Source organism: Arachis hypogaea, chromosome 9 (genome assembly GCF_003086295.3).
Source record: "Arachis hypogaea cultivar Tifrunner chromosome 9, arahy.Tifrunner.gnm2.J5K5, whole genome shotgun sequence".
NCBI lineage: Eukaryota > Viridiplantae > Streptophyta > Magnoliopsida > Fabales > Fabaceae > Arachis > Arachis hypogaea.
The window spans coordinates 28,918,257-28,941,133 of record NC_092044.1 but is presented as its reverse complement, the minus strand read 5'-3'; the positions used below and the strand labels follow the sequence as shown (position 1 = coordinate 28,941,133).

Sequence of the window (22,877 nt, the reverse complement as noted above, 5' to 3'; positions counted from 1 at the left end):
TGATTAGTTGAAAACTTGCTAGTAATTGTATCTTTTGAATGTAGAACATTATGGGTTTGTCATTATGTACGTTTTATTTTTTGTTTAGTTATAAACTTTGATGTTTGAAGTTGTTTGTGAAACTCTAATATTAAGTAATGGATAATTTATTATGTGAAATATTAAATTTTATTAAGTTAGAAATTATTGAATTTATATACTTAAGATTATTTTAAGTTTTTTAATAATTTTATTTAATATTTAATTAAACCGGTTGAACCCCGGTCGAACCAGTGAACCATTAAACCAGTGACCTCACTGGTTCATTGACCGGTCCGGTTTTCGCAACCTTGCAAGTCATACAAGTTAGGAAAAACTTAACAAAAAGCACGCTGGCCCATATCCGATTTGCATGGCGTGCTTTGCGTTCCTCCTTCTCCTCCTCCTCTTCCTTCTTCTTCTTCTACTCTTCTTCTTCTTCCTCCATAAAAACGAGTTTCTTGTCAAATTTGTTCGATCTCCTTCGTGTGTTCTCTCTTTGCCTTTTCATTCGTTGTTTTATCTGCGTTTATCATTGGTATTCTTGCCTTGTTTTTTTTTTCGATTTTCATGGTTTTTGAAATCAAGCTTTGAAATCGTTTTGAAGATAATGGAACTTCAAAAATACACCCAAATGATTACAGAAATACACCCAACTGATTACAGAAATACACCCAAACGGTTACAGAAATTCACCCAAACGATTATAAAAATACACCCAAAGGATTACAGAAATACACTCAAAGGATTACAAAAATACACCGAAAGGATTTAAAAAATATACCCAAAATTCGTTGAAGTACAACTTATGCATAATTTAGAACTCTTCCTCTTTCTCTTCCTCATCTTCTACTGCTTCTTCTTCTTCTTCATTTTCTTATTTCATATTTTCATATTTAATAGTTGTGTTAATAATAAAATAATTTATATATTCATGTTTTAACAGGTTCACACAGACTAGGCCAATAAAACTAAGAGGAGTGCTACACATACAAGTCATTTGGTTTACAAGTCATACAAGTTAGGAAAAACTTAACAAAAAGCACGCTGGCCCATATCCGATTTCCATGGCGTGCTTCGCGTTCCTCCTTCTCCTCCGCTTCTTCCTTCTTCTTCTTCTACTCTTCTTCTTCTTCCTCCATGAAAACGAGTTTCTTGTCAAATTTGTTCGATCTCCTTCGTGCATTCTCTCTTTGCCTTTTCATTCGTTGTTTTATCTGCGTTTATCATTGGTATTATTGCTTTGTTTTTTTTCGATTTTCATGGTTTTTGAAATCAAGCTTTGAAATCGTTTTGAAGATAATGGAACTTCAAAAATACGCCCAAATGATTACAGAAATACACCCAACTGATTACAGAAATACACCCAAATGGTTACAGAAATTCACCCAAACGATTATAAAAATACACCCAAAGGATTACAGAAATACACCCAAAGGATTACAAAAATATACCGAAAGGATTTAAAAAATATACCCAAAATTCATTGAAGTACAACTTATGCATAATTTAGAACTCTTCCTCTTTCTCCTCCTCATCTTATGCTGCTTCTTCTTCTTCATTTTCTTATTTCATATTCTCATAATTATTTTTGGGAGGAAAAAATCAAACAAAGAAAAAAATACATAATGTTGCAAAATCAAAAGAAGAATGAGGAGAAACACGACAATGAAGATGAAACACTTCAAAAACGAAGAAGAAGAAGAAGAAGAAAAAGAAGAAAGAGGAGAAGAAAAAGAGGAGGTATGAAGAAAGAAAAAGAAGAAGAAATAAATGACTTGTATGACTTGTATGGGAAAACACTTGTACGTGGAGAATTCCTCTAAAACTAATTAGTAAACTTAGGTCCGACTTTTTAATATATTAAAACTTTTACAAAAACCTGACCTTATATCTATTTTATAACAGACTAAATTAGGCCAAACAGATTGCAAATTTCTGATATGCCATTAGAGCTATTTTCATCCCTAAGACCTCACTAAACAACAAAAATAATATGTATAACTTATCGGTTCCGTTACGTTACCAACATCATATCTGCCAACTTCTGCCAACTCTTATTTATAATTGTGTTTCATGGAAGCGTGTTCATGGATGTGTCTAATAAAAATGTCTTTTTTATAACTGTGTTTAATAGAAGTGTCTTTATCGATATATTTTCTGGATGTGTCTCTTTATATATGTATTTAAAATATATTAATTATTAGACACATCTACGAACACACTTCCATGAAACACAAATATAAATAAGAGTTAGCAGAAGTTGGCAGATAATATGTTGGTATCCTATACTTTTTCATAACTTATTAGTATAAAGTAGGGTGGGATACGGTATAATTTTTCAATGAGAAATATTAGGAGGTTAGCAGAATTTATGATGTTTAATCATTAATTAATTATTATCAATATTTTTAATGGTCTAAAATGATATTTAATAGAATAGAATTATTTTTTTTTTTATGATTAAGTGCTAGACAGATTTCAATAAAAGTGTTCGGGTATACACTTTCTCTTTTCTAATACTATTAACAAAAAAAAAATGCAATCTGATCTTTAAAATGCTTTTCTTATGTTTTTTAAATTTTTGTGGCTTACTTATTATCATTTAAGATATTTTTATCAACCACGTAAACTTTTAGCACCATTTTACTAGTTTACATTTTCTATTTTTAAAGATCATTTGGGATGGTTAACGATTTTTTTCGGGTAGCAGGCAAGTAGCAGATAACATAGTAGGTTTCGGCGTTTGGCAATGGAAAGGGCCGCGATTGTTCGTTCTCTATCGTGCACTTCTATGGCTTGCGGCAGATACCTCTTATCCCGCTCCTGCAGAACTTCTCTTTCTTCATCCATCCTCTTCCCCTCAACGCCAAAGCCAAAGCTATCGTTATCGCCATCCCCAACTGTAAGACACTCTTTGCAACGCCGCCGCTGGAGATTTGCCCCCTCGCCTTACTTGAGCAGCAGGAAGCACTTCTCGTTGCTGTGTCCTAGAGCAGTTGCATCCCCTTCTATTCCATCATCTCCTTCTTCTTCTCCTTCTCCAGGTACGTTACGGTATTGGAACTGTTTAATTAGTAATGCTTTTCTATATCTTGTTTGCAGTTAGTTAATTTTATGATTTTCTTGGATGCACTATGCAGAGTTTCCTCATGTAAAGGACGAAGTTGCCCTTGAGTTGGGGTTTGAGAAAGTTTCCGAGGAATTCATTCCAGAATGCAAATCTAAAGCAGTGCTTTTCCGGCACAGGAAGACTGGGGCAGAGGTCATGTCTGTTTCCAATCACGATGAGAATAAAGTATTTGGTATTGTTTTTCGCACTCCTCCGTAAGTGCTCTGTTTCTCTATCAAAGGATATTTACTCTTCAGCACTCCATACAGCCTATTCTGTTCACTGCCTAACTGTCACATTTTTCTTGTTAGAAGCAATTACTTAATGAAGATGTATAGGGAATCAACTTTTAGTTAGCCAACATTACCCATCTTTACTGTTTAACTTTACTCCATACAGCCTATTCTGTTCAGTGTTCAGAACCTAGTTATCACATTTTCCTGTTAGAAGCAATTACTTAACGACAATGTATGGGAACCAACTTTTAGTTAGCCAACATTAGCCGGCTTTAGTGTTTAGGTTTATAATTTTTTATTTAGGATTAAAGGTTTATGATTTAGGGTCTATAATAGAATTTAAAATAAATAAAGTTTTAAAAAAAGTTGGTTGATATTAGCTGAAAAAGGTTTGTTATCTAACATTACTCTTAATTAAATATTATGCCGGAGCATTGTCTTCCTTAATTAAAACTTCAATCACCAAATTATTGACTATTTTCTAATGCAGGAAAGATTCTACTGGTATTCCTCACATCTTGGAGCATAGTGTATTATGTGGATCAAGAAAATATCCTTTAAAAGAACCATTTGTTGAATTATTGAAAGGAAGCTTGCACACTTTCCTCAATGCATTCACATATCCTGATAGGACATGTTACCCGGTTGCTTCCACAAATACTAAGGTAACCAACTCTATGACATTATCAGTTTAACTTTACCCTTTCATTCTTGAATCTAATAATTGGGACTGAGATGAGCTGCAAGATTGGTATCTTTCTGAACAGGATTTCTATAATTTGGTTGATGTCTACCTAGATGCGGTTTTCTTTCCTAGATGTGTGGAGGACTTTCAGACTTTTCAGCAGGAGGGTTGGCACTTTGAGCTCAATGATCCTTCTGAAGATATCACTTATAAAGGTTCGTAAAACACAACATGTATCTCTTCCAAGTAAAGGTTCATGATGGTCATTGAGATTTAGTGACTCCATGATTCAAATTGGTCCTTGCGATTTCAAAAATAACAATTTAGTCGTTGAAGCTACACACTATGAATCACAAAAGGACGTGAATCATAAAGTGTAACCGCAGGATTGCTATTTTGAAATATCCGGGCCTAGAATATTCCTTTATCTCTATTTCTTTGTATCACTCTAGGCCTTGTAGAATTTTTCTTGCATTAATAATTTTGGCATTGTATGTTTTTCAATAACTTTCCGTAATGTTTTTTTATCTGCTTCCAGGTGTTGTATTTAATGAAATGAAGGGTGTCTATTCTCAACCAGATAATATACTTGGCCGGATTTCTCAGCAGGCAAGTTTCTAACTAGCTTCCTCTTTTTCTTTTCTCTACTTATCAACTGTAGTTGTCAAATATTGAATCATTTCAATGAAACCCATAAACATAATTGTACTCATTCCTAAAGATGAATAAAATTCTTGAAAGTAAGCTGTAAAGTGAGTGACTTATTGTCGAAACTCTGAAGAAGATTGAAAACAGCTGTAGTGTAAAGAAGATTATCCACTAAGTAACAATTAGAAGAACAGAAGACAAGCAACCAAGAGAATGATATGCTGACAACATGTTAATTGAACACAAGCGGTGGATAAATATTAAATAACAAAGAAGATAACCACCGGTTAAACATAGATAAAAGATGGCAGAAGACGAAGATATCTCACTGGTGATGTACTCCCTGAACGGAAAATTAACCACATGAAAAGAAAACATCCTGCAACTCAATGACAGGAATGGGTAGATCCATTTAATTCATTTTTCTTTAAGATTTTAATTCAGTGCCTCTTAACATTTGATGTTGAAAAAAGAAAAGAAAGGGGGATAGGGGGCAGAAAACTGTAAGATAACACATAACACGTTGTAATTGTGATTCTAAACCGGTATAACAATGGTGTCGGTATTGGAGAATATTATCTTATGAAGTTTTTTTCCTATTTTTTTTTTCAATTATGTCAACATTTGAAGTGCAATTTGCAAGCTCGAGTCTCTTGAGCCTGAAAGCATCATTCATTCTTTGTGAATATATGTTAGTTATCAATTATATATTTTCATTTTATACAATTACTACAAGTTTTAGTACTTCTATTATTTTATGTTTTATTTATTTTTTTTTCTTAAATTTTTTGGTGTGTTTGTTGAATGTAACTATGTTGCAGGCCCTTTACCCTGATACTACCTATGGTGTTGACAGTGGAGGTGATCCTCAAGTCATTCCCAAGTTGACATTTGAGGAGTTTAAGGTTTGTATTGACTATTGACAATCATGTTCAAGCATGCTTGTAGTACACCATTCATCATTCCCAATATTGTTTCAGTAGTAGCTGTCCTTGCTCTTTATGTAGCATAATGGCGAAACATTATGGATATTCTTGTGCATTATACCTTGGTGACGGATCTATTTTTTTCTTTTTCGTTTTCTTTTTTTGTTTGACAGGAATTTCATCGCAAGTATTACCATCCCAGCAATTCACGAATATGGTTTTATGGAGATGATGATCCAAATGAGCGCCTCCGCATCCTGGGTGGTAATAAAATTTTGTTTAACTTACTCTTTAAATACACATGCTTACAATAGTGGTCTCATTGTGGTGGTCCTGTAGATTGTAGCCCTTACTCCTAGTCATTCTGAATGACTAAAGCCTATACTTGACTAACTTTCCAAAATGCATTTTACCTTGCGGGGGCTATTTTGATGCTCACAGAGGACCCTCTAGGTCTTAGCTAAGCGAATCTGTATTGCTCAGTCTCTTGCATCTACCTTGTGCAATGACAAGTAGATACTCTATATTTATGCCAAGACTGGTAGCTCTCTACTACAGTTTTTCTCAACCCATTGAATCTTGATGTTTACAAGGGCTTCCTCTTATTTCTGGGTGCATCCTCCTTTGTATATAGTTGTGCTACTGCTTAATATATTCCTGTCTTTATTTTACTTGTATACGCTGTGTATATTTGTTGCCAAGTAAGTTATGAATTTTTCATTTTAGAGTTTATACTTGTAGCAGTTAACACTTAGCAGCTTACTTCTTTCTGCCTTGTGTTTTTTGTCCAGAGTATTTAGACATGTTTGATGCAAGTTCGGCTCCAAATGAATCAAAGATTGAACCACAGAAACTATTTTCTAAGCCGGTTCGGATTATTGAGAAATATCCTGCTAGTGAAGGGGCTGATTTGAAGAAGCAGCATATGGTCACCCTTAACTGGTTGCTCTCTGATAAACCATTGGACTTGGAAACTGAGCTAGCACTTGGGTTTCTGGATCATCTTCTGTTGGGAACTCCTGCTTCACCACTGAGAAAAATTTTGCTAGAAAGTGGACTCGGAGATGCCATTGTTGGTGGTGGGGTTGAAGATGAACTACTTCAGCCTCAATTCAGCATTGGGTTGAAGGGAGTTTCTGAACAGGATATTCATAAGGTAGAAGAGCTAGTCATGACTACACTAAAAAAGTTGGCCAACGAAGGTTTTGATACGGATGCTGTTGAGGCATCTATGAATACAATTGAGTTTTCTCTAAGGGAGAACAACACTGGTTCGTTTCCTCGTGGCTTGTCACTCATGCTCCGGTCCATTGTAAGTTTGCATAATTGTGGTGTGGAAAATGGGCATTCTTTATACTGATGATTCAGATTTATAATTGCTATAATTGCGTATTGTAGGGTAAATGGATTTATGATATGAATCCATTTGAGCCATTGAAATATGAGAAACCTCTTCAAGATCTAAAATCCAGACTTGCAAAGGAGGGATCTAAAGCTGTCTTTTCTCCTCTAATAGAGAAATTCATCTTGAATAACCCGCATCGAGTTACTGTGGAAATGCAGGTACTTATTTACTTACTTTTCCCCTGAAAACACATGTTAGATTTTGCTGTGTTGTTTATTGATGAAAATATTTCCTTGTCAGCCTGATCCAGAAAAGGCTGCTCATGATGAAGCCACAGAAAAAGAGATCCTGCAGAAAGTTAAAGCTGGGATGACAAAAGAAGATTTGGAGGAACTCTCCCAAGCTACTCATGACCTTCGGCTTAAGCAGGAAACTCCTGACCCACCAGAAGCTCTGAAAACTGTTCCTAGCCTTTCTTTGCAAGATATTCCAAAAGAACCTATTTATGTTCCCATTGAGGTTATCATTGCTACTTTCCATGATCAGAGCTTACACATTTTCTTTATGATCTCTAGAGATTTCACAAGGACTTCCATGCTAAATGCAGGTTGGTGATATCAATGGAGTAAAAGTTTTGCAGCATGATCTCTTCACCAATGATGTGTTTTACACTGAATTAGTATTTGACATGAGTTCATTGAAGCAAGAGCTTCTTCCCTTGGTCCCACTGTTTTGGTAATTCTTTAACCTTTGAAGGATGTTTAATATTTTGCTTCTATCAATTAACAGCTCCTAGTATTGTATGGTTGATTTATCGGGGATAGCAAATTTGATTGAGGATATATTTGGTTGGGAGTAAAAATTTTACACATGAAATTCATTTAAGTAAAATTGCACCCACTTTTTACCTCCAAACAAATGTACCCTCATAGTTATATTTTCCTTGACTTTTATCATGAGTTTTGTTACCCATTCTTGTTAAATCTAATTTAAGAAGTTGCTTTGGTTGCTTATAGGTAATGTTATGATGTTAAACAAATCGTTAGATTTTTCCTATCCAAATTCTGCACTCTTCAATCCTCCCCAGCCCCCTCCCACAATTACCACCACCACCACAATATGTTCCTTTTTAGCATAATAGTTTACAATAAATATTTTCTTTTCTTTGTCCTTTCGTGTTTTGGTTCTTCTGTTTTATATTGTGAGGAACCCATCAATACAGTAGTAGAAGGGATAAGTTTTTGGTATTTTTTACACAAGTAAAGCTGGATCTTAGCTTACTGATGACAGAGATGAGAATTAGCAAAATAAAAGGGGAAGCTCCTCTCTCCCAAGCCTATTCTCAAGGACAGCATAAAACCCTTTTCCCTTACTCCTGTGCACCAACAGAATTCACACATGCTGCTCTACATGCGAATGGCATTTCTTTCACCTCACCTATGTCAGTTAGGCCTTGAGGGTCCACTTGAACCTTCTATTATGATTCTGCGTAATTCCTAGGCTGTCCCTGAACCTTTTCCGCTAAGGGAATTTCTGCTTAATACTAACATATATCTGGTTAGGCTGCCTACCTACATTACACCCTTTGGGGCGGTCCTTTCTCGGACCTTGTGTTAATGTGGATACTTGATCACCAGACTGTCCTTTACTAACATATATCAAAAGCATCTTCTTGGCAGATATGATTACATTTAGCTTTTGAACTCTCCTATTTTTTATTTTTTATATTTTTTCAGCCAATCATTGCTGGAAATGGGAACAAAGGACTTGACATTTGTCCAACTAAACCAATTAATCGGAAGAAAAACCGGAGGAATATCAGTTTATCCATTTACCTCATCAGTGCGGGGCAAGGATGATCCATGTAGTCACATGATTGTTCGAGGCAAAGCCATGGCTGGGCGTGCTGAAGATCTTTATGATTTGGTATTTTCAAGTTTGCTTTAGTTTTCCCAAGTTTATTAGTGTATTCATGTCGAGCCTAATTTCTTGCATGCTACTTTACTATAGATTAATACCATTATTCAAGATGTACAATTTGAAGATCAACAGCGTTTCAAACAATTTGTTTCCCAGAGTAGAGCAAGAATGGAGGTAATTATCACATTGTCATATGTAAAGAGATGGCTAAAAAGGCAGACTATACAGATAATAATATCTAAACTGATATGTTGTGCATTTTTGTCTGTTGTCAGAACCGGTTAAGAGGCAGTGGTCATGGAATTGCAGCTGCAAGGATGGATGCTAAACTAAATACTGCAGGCTGGATGTCAGAAAAGATGGGTGGTCTCAGGTTGGAATTTTGAGATACTACTATGATTTGTTGTTCGGGCTGGTTTAACTTTTGTTTACTGTAGTTTTTGAAGTTTCATGATTGATTTTTTAATTTACTTTCCTGTTCAATATGGAAACAAAATCATATACTTAAATGCCTGCTATATTCTTTTCCAGTTACCTTGAATTCCTGCGAACTCTTGAAGAGAGAGTTGATCAAGATTGGGTGAATATATCGTCATCTCTTGAGGAGATTCGTAAATCTGTATTTTCCAAGCAAGGTTGCTTAATAAATATCACCGCTGATGGAAAAAACCTAGCAAACACAGAAAAGGCTGTGGGGAAGTTTGTTGATCTGCTGCCTACTAGGTCTCCCATTACCACAACTAATTGGAGTGCTACACTTCCATTGACAAATGAAGCTATTGTCATACCTACTCAGGTAAGATGATTCCTTTTTATCATCCCTTGTTAACCTATTATTTCTGATATTCAAGGATATATGAAATTTTATTCTGATTCTTATTGGTTGCATGTAATCTATGTTTCTAAGGGAAATATATTTATATATATGGTGTTTCCTTCTATAGGTTAATTATGTCGGTAAAGCAGCTAACATTTATGATAGTGGTTATAAGCTTAGTGGGAGTGCCTATGTTATTTCCAAATACATTAGCAATACATGGTTATGGGATCGTGTACGTGTTAGCGGTGGAGCTTATGGAGGTTTCTGCGATTTTGATACTCATTCAGGTATGTCTCTACTTTGTTTTAGCCGTAAAGGTAGGCTTATTGAGCACCATCCTTTCAGCCCTAACTATAAATTATTTCTCCAGGTGTTTTTAGCTTCTTATCTTATCGAGATCCGAACTTGCTGAAGACACTTGATGTATATGATGGAACTGGTGACTTTTTAAGAGAATTGGAAATGGATAATGATACTCTGACAAAAGCTATCATAGGAACCATTGGAGATGTAGATTCCTATCAACTTCCTGATGCCAAAGGATATAGCAGGTATGTCTGTCATATCATTTATACATCTGAAGCTTGTTTTCACTGGATATTTTTTTTACTTGGTCTCAATGGAAGAATTGGATTAATTGCTGAAATATTAACTATTGGTCCTAGCTTTGCTTTTATTGGTGCTTTTCTTGTCATAACAATTCCTGTGCTTTTATTTCGAATTGCAGCATGTTACGATACTTGCTGGGAATCACAGAGGAAGAAAGGCAAAGGAGACGTGAAGAGATATTAGCTACTAGGTAAATGTGCTCATTGTTTATAATGCTTTGTAATGTTCTACTTTTTCTTTCAATACTTGCTACTTTTGGACTTTTTGGATCCACTACTATTGGATGTAGCATTTTTTTCCCAAAAACGGAAGAGATCACCGATGAAGCAAAGTGATGCAGTTTGCTCTTCTTACCCAGAGTGGTACCTAAGATGGGCCGCTTGCGGTGAAAAGGTCTCCAAGATTTCAATTGCACCATAAACTTCTTTGAGATTTAAAATGTTGCACCATGTTAGTCCCTCACTTTTCTGTTGAGGTATTTCTCATGCCGTGAGTGACCTGGTATATCCCTTCCATGCTGGACTTGACGAAACAACATTTTAGTTTTGGCATTAAATGTTTGATTAAACGACATTATTTAACCTTAATGGCCATACATTTTTTCGTGGGACATACGACACTTTCTAGTTCATTAAAGTTAAATGATGTCGTTTCATCAAAGAATTTGGTGGCAAAACTAAAATAATGTTGTTTCGTCTAGTCCACCGTGAAAGGGTACGTGCCACGTCACTCACGGCGTGATGAGTAACTCGACGGAACGGGGGGTGGGGGACCAATGTGGTGCAAATTTTTCAATCTTGAGGACCTTTATGGTACAATTGGAATACATCTTTTTGGTACAAGCAGTCAATTTCAAAGACCACTCTGGAGTTTAACTTTCTTACCCGAAATTAGTTTCTAAGTCCAGAATCAATATCAACATGATCACGGATTAATTCGGAAGTGACTTTCCATAAGATGTAATCAATTTGTTACATTTTGTTGCTCAGAGGCCTAATCTTCCCAAATACATTTGAAACATGTTGCTAGAGGGTTTTGCCTCGTTAATGGTCTTGGATGCTGTTGTATACTTACAGAAGAAAGACCAAGGAATCAAAGGAATATGAATTTTTTTTTTGACAAATTCTTTATACTAGCACAATTTGATGCTGAAACATCTGTTTTGGTCCAACTTTGAAACCAATTTGTTCTCATTCGATTGTGTTTCTTCCCCAGTTTGAAAGACTTCAAAGAATTCGTGGATGCAATGGAAGCAGTCAAGGATAAAGGGGTTACTGTTGCAGTGGCATCTCCCGAGGATGTGGATGCGGCTAACAAGGAGCGTTTCAACTTCTTTCAAGTAAAGAAAGCCCTTTAGAATAAGGATTTATTAGTCACCAATTGGTACCTTTTATTATTTTGTACAATATACTGTAGCTGCCTATAGATTTATTAAGGCCGATGTATTTTAATTTAAAGCTGTTGATTTCAAACTTTAGGCATATGATGATACGAAATCTTCAAGAATATAGCAAATAGTTGCACGCTGTAAAAACATTATACAATACGAACTAATAGACAATACGTGGTTCTATTCGTTGTTTGGAAACTGTTATCTTTGTATCCTTTACTTTAAGGTACATTCTATGGTGTAGAAATGAAATTGTTTTTACATGTGTAGAAGGACATGTGTCAATGCATTAGTAGTTCACGCTAATGATTTTTAGATGGGGAAGAATTAATTAAAGTACACAATTGTTGATTCTTTGAACTCACAAAAAAAAAGACAGTGTGTGACAGTGTATCTGTGACATAGAGACAACTTATTAGATTTTTTTATTTTAATAAATTGAATAAATATTTTATTTATTAAAATAAATAATTTTAAAATTTATTACCATGTAGACGAGATATATGTATTTGGAAATATAAAAATATATTTTATAAAAATAATAAAAAATATTAATAATTTAAATTAGACCAAACTCTTAAAAATAGAACATTTCAAATAATATGGAAGGTGGACGATCTTAACCATACTATTTCCATCTACTGACGTTTTTTTATTAGAATTTACACTAAATCAATTCAAATAATGACAAGGCGGCTGCATATTTCTTCTGTTATTTTGAAACTGTACATCTTTTTTATTATTTGAAATTGCTTATCTTTCTTATTATTTGAAATATTCTATTTTTAAGAGTTTGATTTAATTTAAATTATTAATATTTTTTATTATTTTCAAAAATTATATTTTTATATTTACAAATACACATCTTGTTTACACTATAAACGAGATAATTTTTTATGTATCTCATTCACAGTAAGGAGATATATGAAAATTGAAAAAATACACATCTCGATACGGGTAAAATTATCTCGTTTACTGTATAAACAAGATAAGAGATTAGAATTAAGACCATTATTTATTAACAATAAATCAAATAATATGTGGGAATTTTTTGTTTTAATAAATTAAATAAATGTTTTATTTTTTGAAATAAATAATTTTAAAAATTATTAGAAAAATATGTCAGCATCTCTTATCTTGTTTATACCGTAAACGAGATAATTTTACCCGTATCGAGATATGCGTATTTTTTCAATTTTCATATATCTCCTTAGTGTAAACGAAATACATAAAAGATTATCTTGTTTATAGTGTAAACGAAATATGTGTATTTGTAAATATAAAAATATAATTTTTGAAAATAATAAAAAATATTAATAATTTAAATTAAATCAAACTCTTAAAAATAGAATATTTCAAATAATAAGAAAGATAAGCAGTTTCAAATAATAGAAAAGATGAGCAGTTTCAAAGTAACAGAAGAAATAGGCGGTTTTAACTAACTAATTAATGAATTTGGTCTAGTGGTTAGCTCACTAATTTGTTTAAGTAAGTGTTGGGGTTCAGTAGATGGAAGTAATACGGTTAAGATCGTCCACCTTTCTTATTATTTGAAATGTTCTAGTTTTAAGAATTTGGTCTAATTCAAATTATTAATATTTTTTATTATTTTTATAAAATATATTTTTATATTTACAAATATATATATCTCGTCTATATGGTAATAAATTTTAAAATTATTTATTTTAATAAATAAAATATTTATTCAATTTATTAAAATAAAAAAATCTAATAAGTTGTCTCTATGTCACAAATACACTGTTATACACTCTCTTTTTGTGAGTCTAAGAAATCAATAATTATATACTTTAATTAATTTTTCTTTATCTAAGAGCTATCAGCATAAACTACTAATACATTGACATATATCTTTCTATACATGTATAAACAATTTTATTTCTACATTATCGAATGCACCTTACTTTAAAAGACTAACACGGTCACTTTTGCAATTTAGAGAATAAAATGCGGTTTCTCTCAAAGTAAATCACACCAATTGATGCTTTAAATTTGATCCAAATTACTACTAGACACTTAATTAGATGTGCAATAGTGAAAATGACCCGAAATTTTTCTCTAAGCTTAATCTTATTGACTACTAAATTGACACTAAATTTTGTGTGTAATAGTGAACTACTTTACGTGGCGTGATGCTCCCAATTTGATCCAAATCAATAATTGACATTCAAATCATGCTTTAAATTGGATCTCAACAATATATTAACACACACTAAATTTTGGCTGCAAAAGTAAACTTCACATGAAGTGATGATTTAAATTAAATTCAAAGTGTTTATGGGCCTATCAGAATGAGTTTCATAACTTTAATTAGACCCAAATCTAGCCTAAAAGTCACTGAATTTATTTTAACCTGACTTGGAAGAGAGCAAAATAAATCAGATCGATCCAATATAAAATTAGCATATAAAAATTTGTAAATTTTATATACTAAAATAATAAAAATTTATTTTTAAAAATTAAATTTAATAAATGTTATATCGTATTTATACTAAAATAAATTATTTTAAAATAAAAATAATATCGTATAATATAAAAAATATTAATTGAAGTCAAATAGTAACAATTAATTAGAGGTCAAATAATAAGCTTTACATCAAATTATGTGCTAAAGTTTATCTAAATCACTAAATTATAATTAATTATAAATAAAATGGTATTTGAGATGAAATAATGATCTAATTCAATAAAATCAATAATTTACACTTAATTAAGATCAAAATCGTGCTCTTGACATTAAATTATAATATTAAGTTTCATCAAAATAAAATTTTCTCATAAATACTACTGGAATAATAATTTTTAACATTAATTTAACATTCTATTTAATTACAAATACTGATTATATTTTTTATGATCGAAATCAGTTGCTTAATTGAATTAACCTTTCCTCATTAATGTGATTTTTTTAGTTTATACTTTATACAAATAACGCCTAATTTTTGTTGTTAAAAGATTAAAATAATATCAAATAAATTTTAACAGCAAAGCAAAATCTAGTTTAATTTTGAATTATCTTTATTCAAAAATTTATAAATATAAAAAAAGCGGGGCCCATCTTTTGGTTCATCTCGGTCCATAACTCGGACCGTAATTGTAGCAGAACCAAATCAGTGCTGGGTATATGAAGATGGTAAGATGATAAGATGACAAAATCTTATATTTGTGTAGTGGTTTCAAGGCACGATTAGATCGCTTTCTTTAGAGAGATATTTGTCCCCACACTTAGTTGCTATAGGGTTGATGACAATACTCTCCCAGGATACAATGAAACCTAAGAATTTCTTAATTAGCAATAGTAAGAAATTCTCAACTCTCTTGAACAAAGAAAATCTTTTAATGGTTGAGTAAATTGTACACTTAGTACTTCATTTCTGAAATAGTGGACAAGGACTTATTTATACATATTGCACGTAGCAATTATGATTAGTTACGTATACAAATGGTTGTGTCATTTCTATTGCCAATAGATACAATGTTTTGAACATATACAACTCTTAAAGAGTTGTGTCCCTTTAGCCAATAGACACAATGTTTTGAACATACACAATCCTTAAAAGGTTGTGTCCCTTCAACCAAATGGTACAAAACGGTTAGTAACCGTTTATTAGTATTAATAATATTAATAATAATATTAATAATATTAATAATATTATTTAATCAAATTTGTAAATACCCTTCAATCCCCCACTATTTACAAAATTTAAATGTCATACAAGTATATGCATAAAGAATGTGTCACTAAGATTAAACATTCTTTTAGTGTAAATTTTAAAGTTCTAACGAAGTAATAGGTGTCTAATCGATTAAACCTATACTCCATATGCTAGTACCAAAAATCACACACATTACTTATACCCTCCAAGTTCAAGAGTTTATAATTTTAAGCACTTATATGGCCTTGTGCTCATCCTGGTTTCATGAATATTTACGAGAATAAAACCTCTAAAATTCTCGATTAAAGCGGCACCACTCCTATATTCATATAGGTGGAATCTTTTGATAAATAATATTATCATTCCATTAAGATTTTTAACTCACCCTCCTAATTTATTGTAAATAGCACTAAATCCTATACCTTAGTGCTCCAATTGCTAAATAACTTGTTGTTACCCATTAAACCTTGAAACTAGTGGTCTACTAGAATAAGGTTGGGTTCCCATCATTTAGCAATAATAGGTTTTAATCCCATTTTAGCAGCAGTTTCTTTGATTTTATCCCTTGACAAACCTTTAGTCAAAGGGTCTGCTAAATTTTCTTGAGATCTTACATAAGTGATGGTAATTACACCATCATCTATTAGTTGCCTCACAAATTCATGTCTCAAACTTATATGTCTAGACTTTCCATTATAAACCTTATTATATGCTCGAGACATGGTTGATTCACTATCACAGAAGATTGAAATGGCTGTCGTCTGCTGTGGCCACAGCTTTATATCATATAACAAATTTCTTAACCATTCCGCTTCTTTACCTGCGGTTGATAAAGCTACAAACTCAGCCTCCATAGTAGAATGTGTAATACATGTTTGTTTCTTTGAGGCCCAACTGATTGCTCCACCACCTATGGTGAAAATCCATCCTGAAGTGGATTTGTTATCACTAAGATTTATAATCCAACTTGCGTCGGAATAACCTTCTAAAACTGCGGGATAATCACTATAATGTAATCCCAAGTTTATGATTTTCTTGAGATAACCAAGAACTCTTATTATAGCTTTCCAATGTTGATTGCTAGGCTTTCCTGTAAACCTTGATAGTTTGCACACAGCAAATGCTATATCAGGTCTAGTACAATGCATTGCATACATTAAACTTTCTATAGCACTAGCATATTCTAATTGTGCTATAGGTCTTCCCATATTTCCTTCTAATTTAAGATTAGGATCATACGGCGTATTGGATTCTTTAATTGTGAGATGATTAAACTTTTCCAATACCTTTTCAATATAATGAGATTGACTTAAAGTAAAGCCAACTTCATTCTTATGCACCTTTATGCCTAATATTGTATCAACTTCATTCAAATCCTTCATCTTGAATTTAGAAGTTAGATACTCCTTCGTTATACGAATTCCTTCTAAATTTGTTCCGATGATTAACATATCATCAACATATAAACAAATGATTACTCCATAATCTTTAGTAAATTTTGAGTAAATACATTTATCCGCACTATTATGTGAGAAGCCATTTGATAACACCACTGAATCAAACTTCTCATGCCATTGTTTAGGTGCTTGTTTTAGCCCATACAAAGACTTAATTAATTTGAAAACTTTCTTTTCATTTTCGGGTAGCACATAGCTTTTCGGTTGCTCCATATAAATTTCTTCATTAAGATATCCATTTAGAAAAGCCGTTTTAACATCCATTTGATGTATATGAAGCTTGTGTATGGATGCTAATGCTATAAGAGCCCTAATAGAAGTCATTCTTGCCACAGGTGCGTAGGTATCAAAATAGTCTAGACCTTCTTGTTGTCTAAACCCCTTGGCCACTAACCTTGCTTTAAAGGTTTGTAATGAACCATCAGTGTTATACTTTCTTCTAGATACCCACTTACATCCTATAGGCTTTGATCCTGGAGGCAAATCAACCAAGACCCAAGTATTGTTAGATAATATTGACTCCATTTCATCATTTATTGCTTCTTTCCAAAAAGCAGAATCCCTTGAAGCCATAGCCTCTTTGAACGTTTGAGGATCACCCTCTATGTTCATCACAATAGGAATCTTGTTTGTTACAGAATTCCTAGTTCCTTCTACCAAAAAGGTGATAGCCTGAGAAGAAATAAAATCTGGACCCAAGTCCTTTTCTTTTCTTACTCTCAAACTCTTCCTTGGTTCAATCAACTCTTTGTCGTTTAGACGTTTATTATTTTGATTATTTATTTCTTGTGAAATATTAGTATCATTTTGGAGATACTCTGAATTAGAAGTTGAACCATTAATAAATTTATTTTCAATAAATTCTACTTCTCTTGATTCAACAACTACATTAGACACTATGTCTAATATTCTATATGCTTTAGAATTTTGAGCATATCCTATAAAAGTGCCTTTTATGGCTCTTGGCCCCAATTTGGTTCTCTTTTGATCAGGAACTCGATAAAAGGCTAAACACCCCCACACTTTAAGATAATTTAAATTAGGTTTCCTTCCTTTCCAAATTTCATAAGGAGAAACATTTCTATGTCTTGATGATATCCTATTATGGATATGACATGATGTTAATAATGCTTCACCCCACAAATTGTAAGACAATTTTGCATTTAGTAACATTGAATTAACCATATCCACTAAGGTACAGTTTTTTTCTTTCCGCCAAACCATTTTTGTTGCGGAGTATACGGAGCGGAAGATTCATGCACAATACCATATAATTCACAAAAGTGATCAAATTCATTAGAAAAATATTCTTCACCTTGTAATGATTCAAGGATCACCACTCGTAGATCACGAAGTCTACTTACAAAGATTTGTAATTCATGAATTTGATCCATAATATCATTCATAACAAATTCAAAATATTTCATCATAGTAAACTTATCTGTTCCTTGTCGTTTAGTATTGTACTTTTCTTCCAAAGATTTCCAAATCTCCAATGGTGATTGAATTAACATATGACCTCGACATACAATAGTATCTGCATCATGTTTCTTCTTCAATTTGAACAATTGTTTCTTCCTCTTCCATTGTGGAACTTCCAGCAGCATTGGCAATTGGTGTAGTCTTTGGGTCAATCACATATGCAAGATTGAGAACCGAAAGAAGGAATATCATCTTGTCTTTCCAACGGTTGAAGTTCGTTCCATCAAAGCGATCTAACTTGACAAACTCTTGATTCATGACCTTGAACGTGGTGTTTTGATCTTGTGCCATCTTCAACTAATATCTCTCTAAAATTGCTGGGTATATGAAGATGGTAAGATGATAAGATGACAAAATCTTATATTTGTGTAGTGGTTTCAAGGCACGATTAGATCGCTTTCTTTAGAGAGATATTTGTCCCCACACTTAGTTGCTATAGGGTTGATGACAATACTCTCCCAAGATACAATGAAACCTAAGAATTTCTTAATTAGCAATAGTAAGAAATTCTCAACTCTCTTGAACAAAGAAAATCTTTTAATGGTTGAGTAAATTGTACACTTAGTACTTCATTTCTGAAATAGTGGACAATGACTTATTTATACATATTGCACGTAGCAATTATGATTAGTTACGTATACAAATGGTTGTGTCATTTCTATTGCCAATAGATACAATGTTTTGAACATATACAACTCTTAAAGAATTGTGTCCCTTTAGCCAATAGACACAATATTTTGAACATACACAATCCTTAAAAGGTTGTGTCCCTTCAACCAAATGGTACAAAACGGTTAGTAACCGTTTATTAATATTAATAATATTAATAATATTATTTAATCAAATTTGTAAATACTCTTCGATCAGTTTATAAAGTGAATAAGGATTTGACTCTCTTGTTATGTTTTGAACGTGTGTAGCGTTAGGAACAGTGCCACGGAAGTAAGTTTAAGGTAAGCCACAAAGGATAACTTCATTATTTAAAGACGTTGCCACTTTGTAATATCGTACTGTAGGATATCTCATTGGCATGTTTTTGGTAAAAGCTCCAAAGGTTATTTTATATAGGTGTTTTGAGAAAATAACCGCAAAGTAATATATGTGCAGCAAAGAGACAGCAATTCTAGGTTAGTAAGATAATATATCATGAAGGTTTTTTTTTTCCCTGTCAATATTAATGTCGATGGAGTGTTGTTAAACTGAAAAATTATGTGTAAGCATCACCAATATTAAAATATACTTGTACATGAGTACGACTTAACGTTAGGTTACAATTCTCGTAGGGGGCGTGCTTATTTTTTAGACATTTTTATTAACATCCTTCTTACTAATTATAGTTTTATTTAGTTCTCTAAAATATTTTCTCTCTTTTGGTCTATTTCATAATTAAATTATACTTCTATAGTCATTCTTATTTTTTATTTTATTTATTGGTATGCCTTAAAAAAAATACCTAATATTTTATGTGAATATTGTAAATATAGATTTTAGATATCTGAAAAATTTAGGAACACTTTTATTATGATTTTTGATCGGACATGATTTTTGAATTATTCTTATTTATTGTAAATATTTATAGGTGGCGATGTCTGTGGTGCCCAAGGCCAAACGGTGGCTAAGATGACCAAAGATAGATATCCAATAGTAGTGTAACACGTGCCTCCTTTGGAATGTGCTGACTACGGAAGTTGACTTGGTGAATCACGATAAAATTTCTAATAAGGGTAGGATGATTGTTGTGGCTCTATGATAAAAATTAATCAAAAAGTTAATCATCGATGTTAGAGAAATAAGTGATATGATGTCATTGAAAACAACGGCTGTGTACCACAAATTGAGGGGGTGAAGGAAGACTGCTGACATCACAAATGGGGGAAAGGATTTGCATTGGTGACAGAGTGGCATAGTGAGATTGGTATCGAATCCCGTCGTGGGTGGCATTGAGGCATCACAAATTAGGTAGGAGCTTGGGTAAACACTCGTAAAGTTTTCTTTTATCGAACATGCTATGTTAATGGTGGTCAACACAAGTGAAATAGAGCAAGAGATCCAATGAATATGAGACATTCGTTATTGGGAAGCAGTGGGGGGAAGGGAGGGGGAGAAGGTGGGGTTTTAGGAGAATCCGATACTGTACACTTCATTTTTTTTGTGTCAAAATATTAACTTCGATATAAGTTGGTTAGATAAATTGTGTGGTGTGTGACATGCTTTGATGTTGACGAGATTAACTGTGGTTTGACCCAGGTATGTCCAACGGTGAGATGGATTGGGAGAATAGCAGCATGTCGGAGTTGTTAGGACAATGGACCGATGGTTGAAGTATTGATTCTGGAGACGATGATGATTCAAAAGGGTCGGAGGCAGACAAGGAAGGGAATAGTGGTCTAGTAGACAATGAATATCAAGGCTGGAATGGTGGTGGAAGAATAACTTACAAATATTCAAAAGGATAATTAATTATAGCTTCTTTTATTATTTTTGATTTTTGAAGACCATCTTTAACTTATGAAGTATCTAGTTTGGATTTGAAATATTATTTACTCCTGAAAGATTTAAAGACCATCTTTAACTTAGGTTTTTTTTTGGTCGGTCGATTGGACAACTCCTAATTTTAGGTATTCCAATGAATTGGACAACCTCTAATCCTAAGTACACAACACACCCACATACCCTTCACACATTTTATCATATTTTTCTTCAATTGCATTTTTTAAGGTTTGAACCCTAGACCTTTGAAGTGAGGAGGGGGAGATATGCCATTAGAGCCAAGGCTCATTGCGTGCTCTTGTCTTACTTAACTGAAGATTTTTTTGTATGGAGTTAAATGCAATTCAAAACTTAGACTAATTTATTGAACCATTTTTTGGAAAATTTTTTTCTCTTCATGGTTCGAGCCACTTATACTAAGGCCCAAATCACACAAATAATTTTTGGCCTGCAAAATTCGTAAAATGCCAATGCAGTAAATAAGAGACTTACTAGATAGTACCGAAAAACTTATCTCACTAGGAGAGTGTTTCTTCTTAACTGGAGAGCTACATAGAACGTTAGGTTCTTTAAACACTAGTTGTTTATAATTCGGATTCCACTCAATTCAACCATATTTACGTCCCTTAATCATATATCATCTTTCCTCCAAATCACTGCGACATTTTAGCAACTAAAATCTCATAACACATTGAGATTGCCAGCATACCACGTATCCTTTTGTGCTGTTATAACTAAAAAACCACCAAAACATATTTGGTTATATATATACTATCCTTGTAAGAACAAAGAACAAATTAATTTTTACCCTATTATCCACACTAAAGTCTATCATTTTCAAACCTGGATAACCCCTAATATTCTAGCACCATTTGCCTTCTTTCTCACTCAACATGGCCAAATGTGGAATAATACCATACAAGGCAAAATCATATACCTAAAAACAAATAACAATCTTGGCTTTACCCTAAACTGCTTTAATATGGTTGAAAAAATAATCACAGACAAAGTGATAAAATTCAAAGTTATCAAGAACTCCATCATGGGGATGTGGAAAAACCCTGAGGGAGTAATAATTTTTGAAGTGGGAAGAAACAAAGTGCTGATAAGTTTCAAAAATCAAAGAAAAGGAGCACAAATGATGGCGAATGGGTCGTGGATAATAAGGGAAAATCTGCTAAATCTAAGGGCGTGGTCTCAAGAGAAGAGTATATATGAAGTCAATCATGACTTCATAGATTTTTTGATTTAGATCCATGGAATCGCTGTAAAATGTATGAACAAGGACATAGCCACAACCATTGGAAAAATGGAGGGAATTTTGCTGGAAGTGGAAGATCCTGTGGTTGAAGGCACATTAGCAAGAAATTATCTGAGATTCAGGCTGCCATAGACATTACAAGGTAGTTGCAGACCGGGTTTTGGTTGAAGAGAGACTCTCTCCCAAGTACTTGGGTGAGTTTTAAATATGAACGCCTCATGAACTGCTACTGCTATAACTGCGGTATAATCGAACATGAAAGAAAGAACTGTAAAAATCTGACGGTAATGGCGAGCTGGGACCCAGAAGTACCAAGGTTTGAGGTTTGGCTTGGAGTTAGTGGAGTCCAAAAATTTCCAGATCAAGGCGAAGGAAAGATTAGGAGGAGATCAGAATAGGAGAGAAGGGAAGAAGTAGAGGCGCGTGCAAGTCAAAGGCAGTCACAGAAGAGTGTAAGTCCCCAAGAAACATACGAGAGCATTAACCGTAGGGTAGGGAAGTGCTCAGAAACGAAAGTGTCATTGAGAAGGCAAAGAAAGCAAGCTACCTACTGTAGAGGTGGCAATGTGAGAAGAAGGCAAGCCAAAAAAAAAACCCTTTTGGAACATAAAAAGGGACAAAAAATTTGAAAATAGAGATCAGAGTCAATTGGGAAGCTTCTCACAAATAACAAGAAAGTTAAAAGATATAAGAAAAGAGGAAGAAATGGGGACACCAATTAAAATAAAAGAAACATGATATGAAGGTAATCAATATGGGCCTGGCTTTACAAAAAGATCATCAAAGGTATAGAGGAAAAATAGA

At 33.3% G+C, this 22,877-nt stretch overlaps 1 protein-coding gene and 1 long non-coding RNA gene across 2 annotated transcripts; both read left to right on the top strand.

Moving 5' to 3' along the window:
- The first annotated feature begins 2,578 nt into the window (after positions 1 to 2,578).
- LOC112710774 (presequence protease 1, chloroplastic/mitochondrial) lies at positions 2,579 to 11,907 on the top strand. Its single transcript, XM_025763178.3, has 19 exons — positions 2,579 to 3,065; positions 3,162 to 3,345; positions 3,857 to 4,031; positions 4,134 to 4,266; positions 4,590 to 4,660; positions 5,521 to 5,604; positions 5,799 to 5,889; positions 6,417 to 6,937; positions 7,024 to 7,188; positions 7,271 to 7,489; positions 7,578 to 7,705; positions 8,707 to 8,896; positions 8,981 to 9,064; positions 9,166 to 9,263; positions 9,422 to 9,686; positions 9,835 to 9,997; positions 10,081 to 10,261; positions 10,438 to 10,509; positions 11,535 to 11,907. Exons 1-19 carry the CDS (start codon positions 2,771 to 2,773, stop codon positions 11,674 to 11,676), a joined length of 3,261 nt encoding a protein of 1,086 aa, XP_025618963.1. The 5' UTR covers positions 2,579 to 2,770; the 3' UTR covers positions 11,677 to 11,907.
- An 8,251-nt stretch (positions 11,908 to 20,158) lies between these two features.
- Positions 20,159 to 20,899, top strand: LOC140174960 (uncharacterized). Its single transcript, XR_011865115.1, has 2 exons — positions 20,159 to 20,281; positions 20,570 to 20,899. It is a non-coding gene; the product is annotated as an uncharacterized lncRNA (long non-coding RNA).
- The last annotated feature ends 1,978 nt before the right edge of the window (positions 20,900 to 22,877 follow it).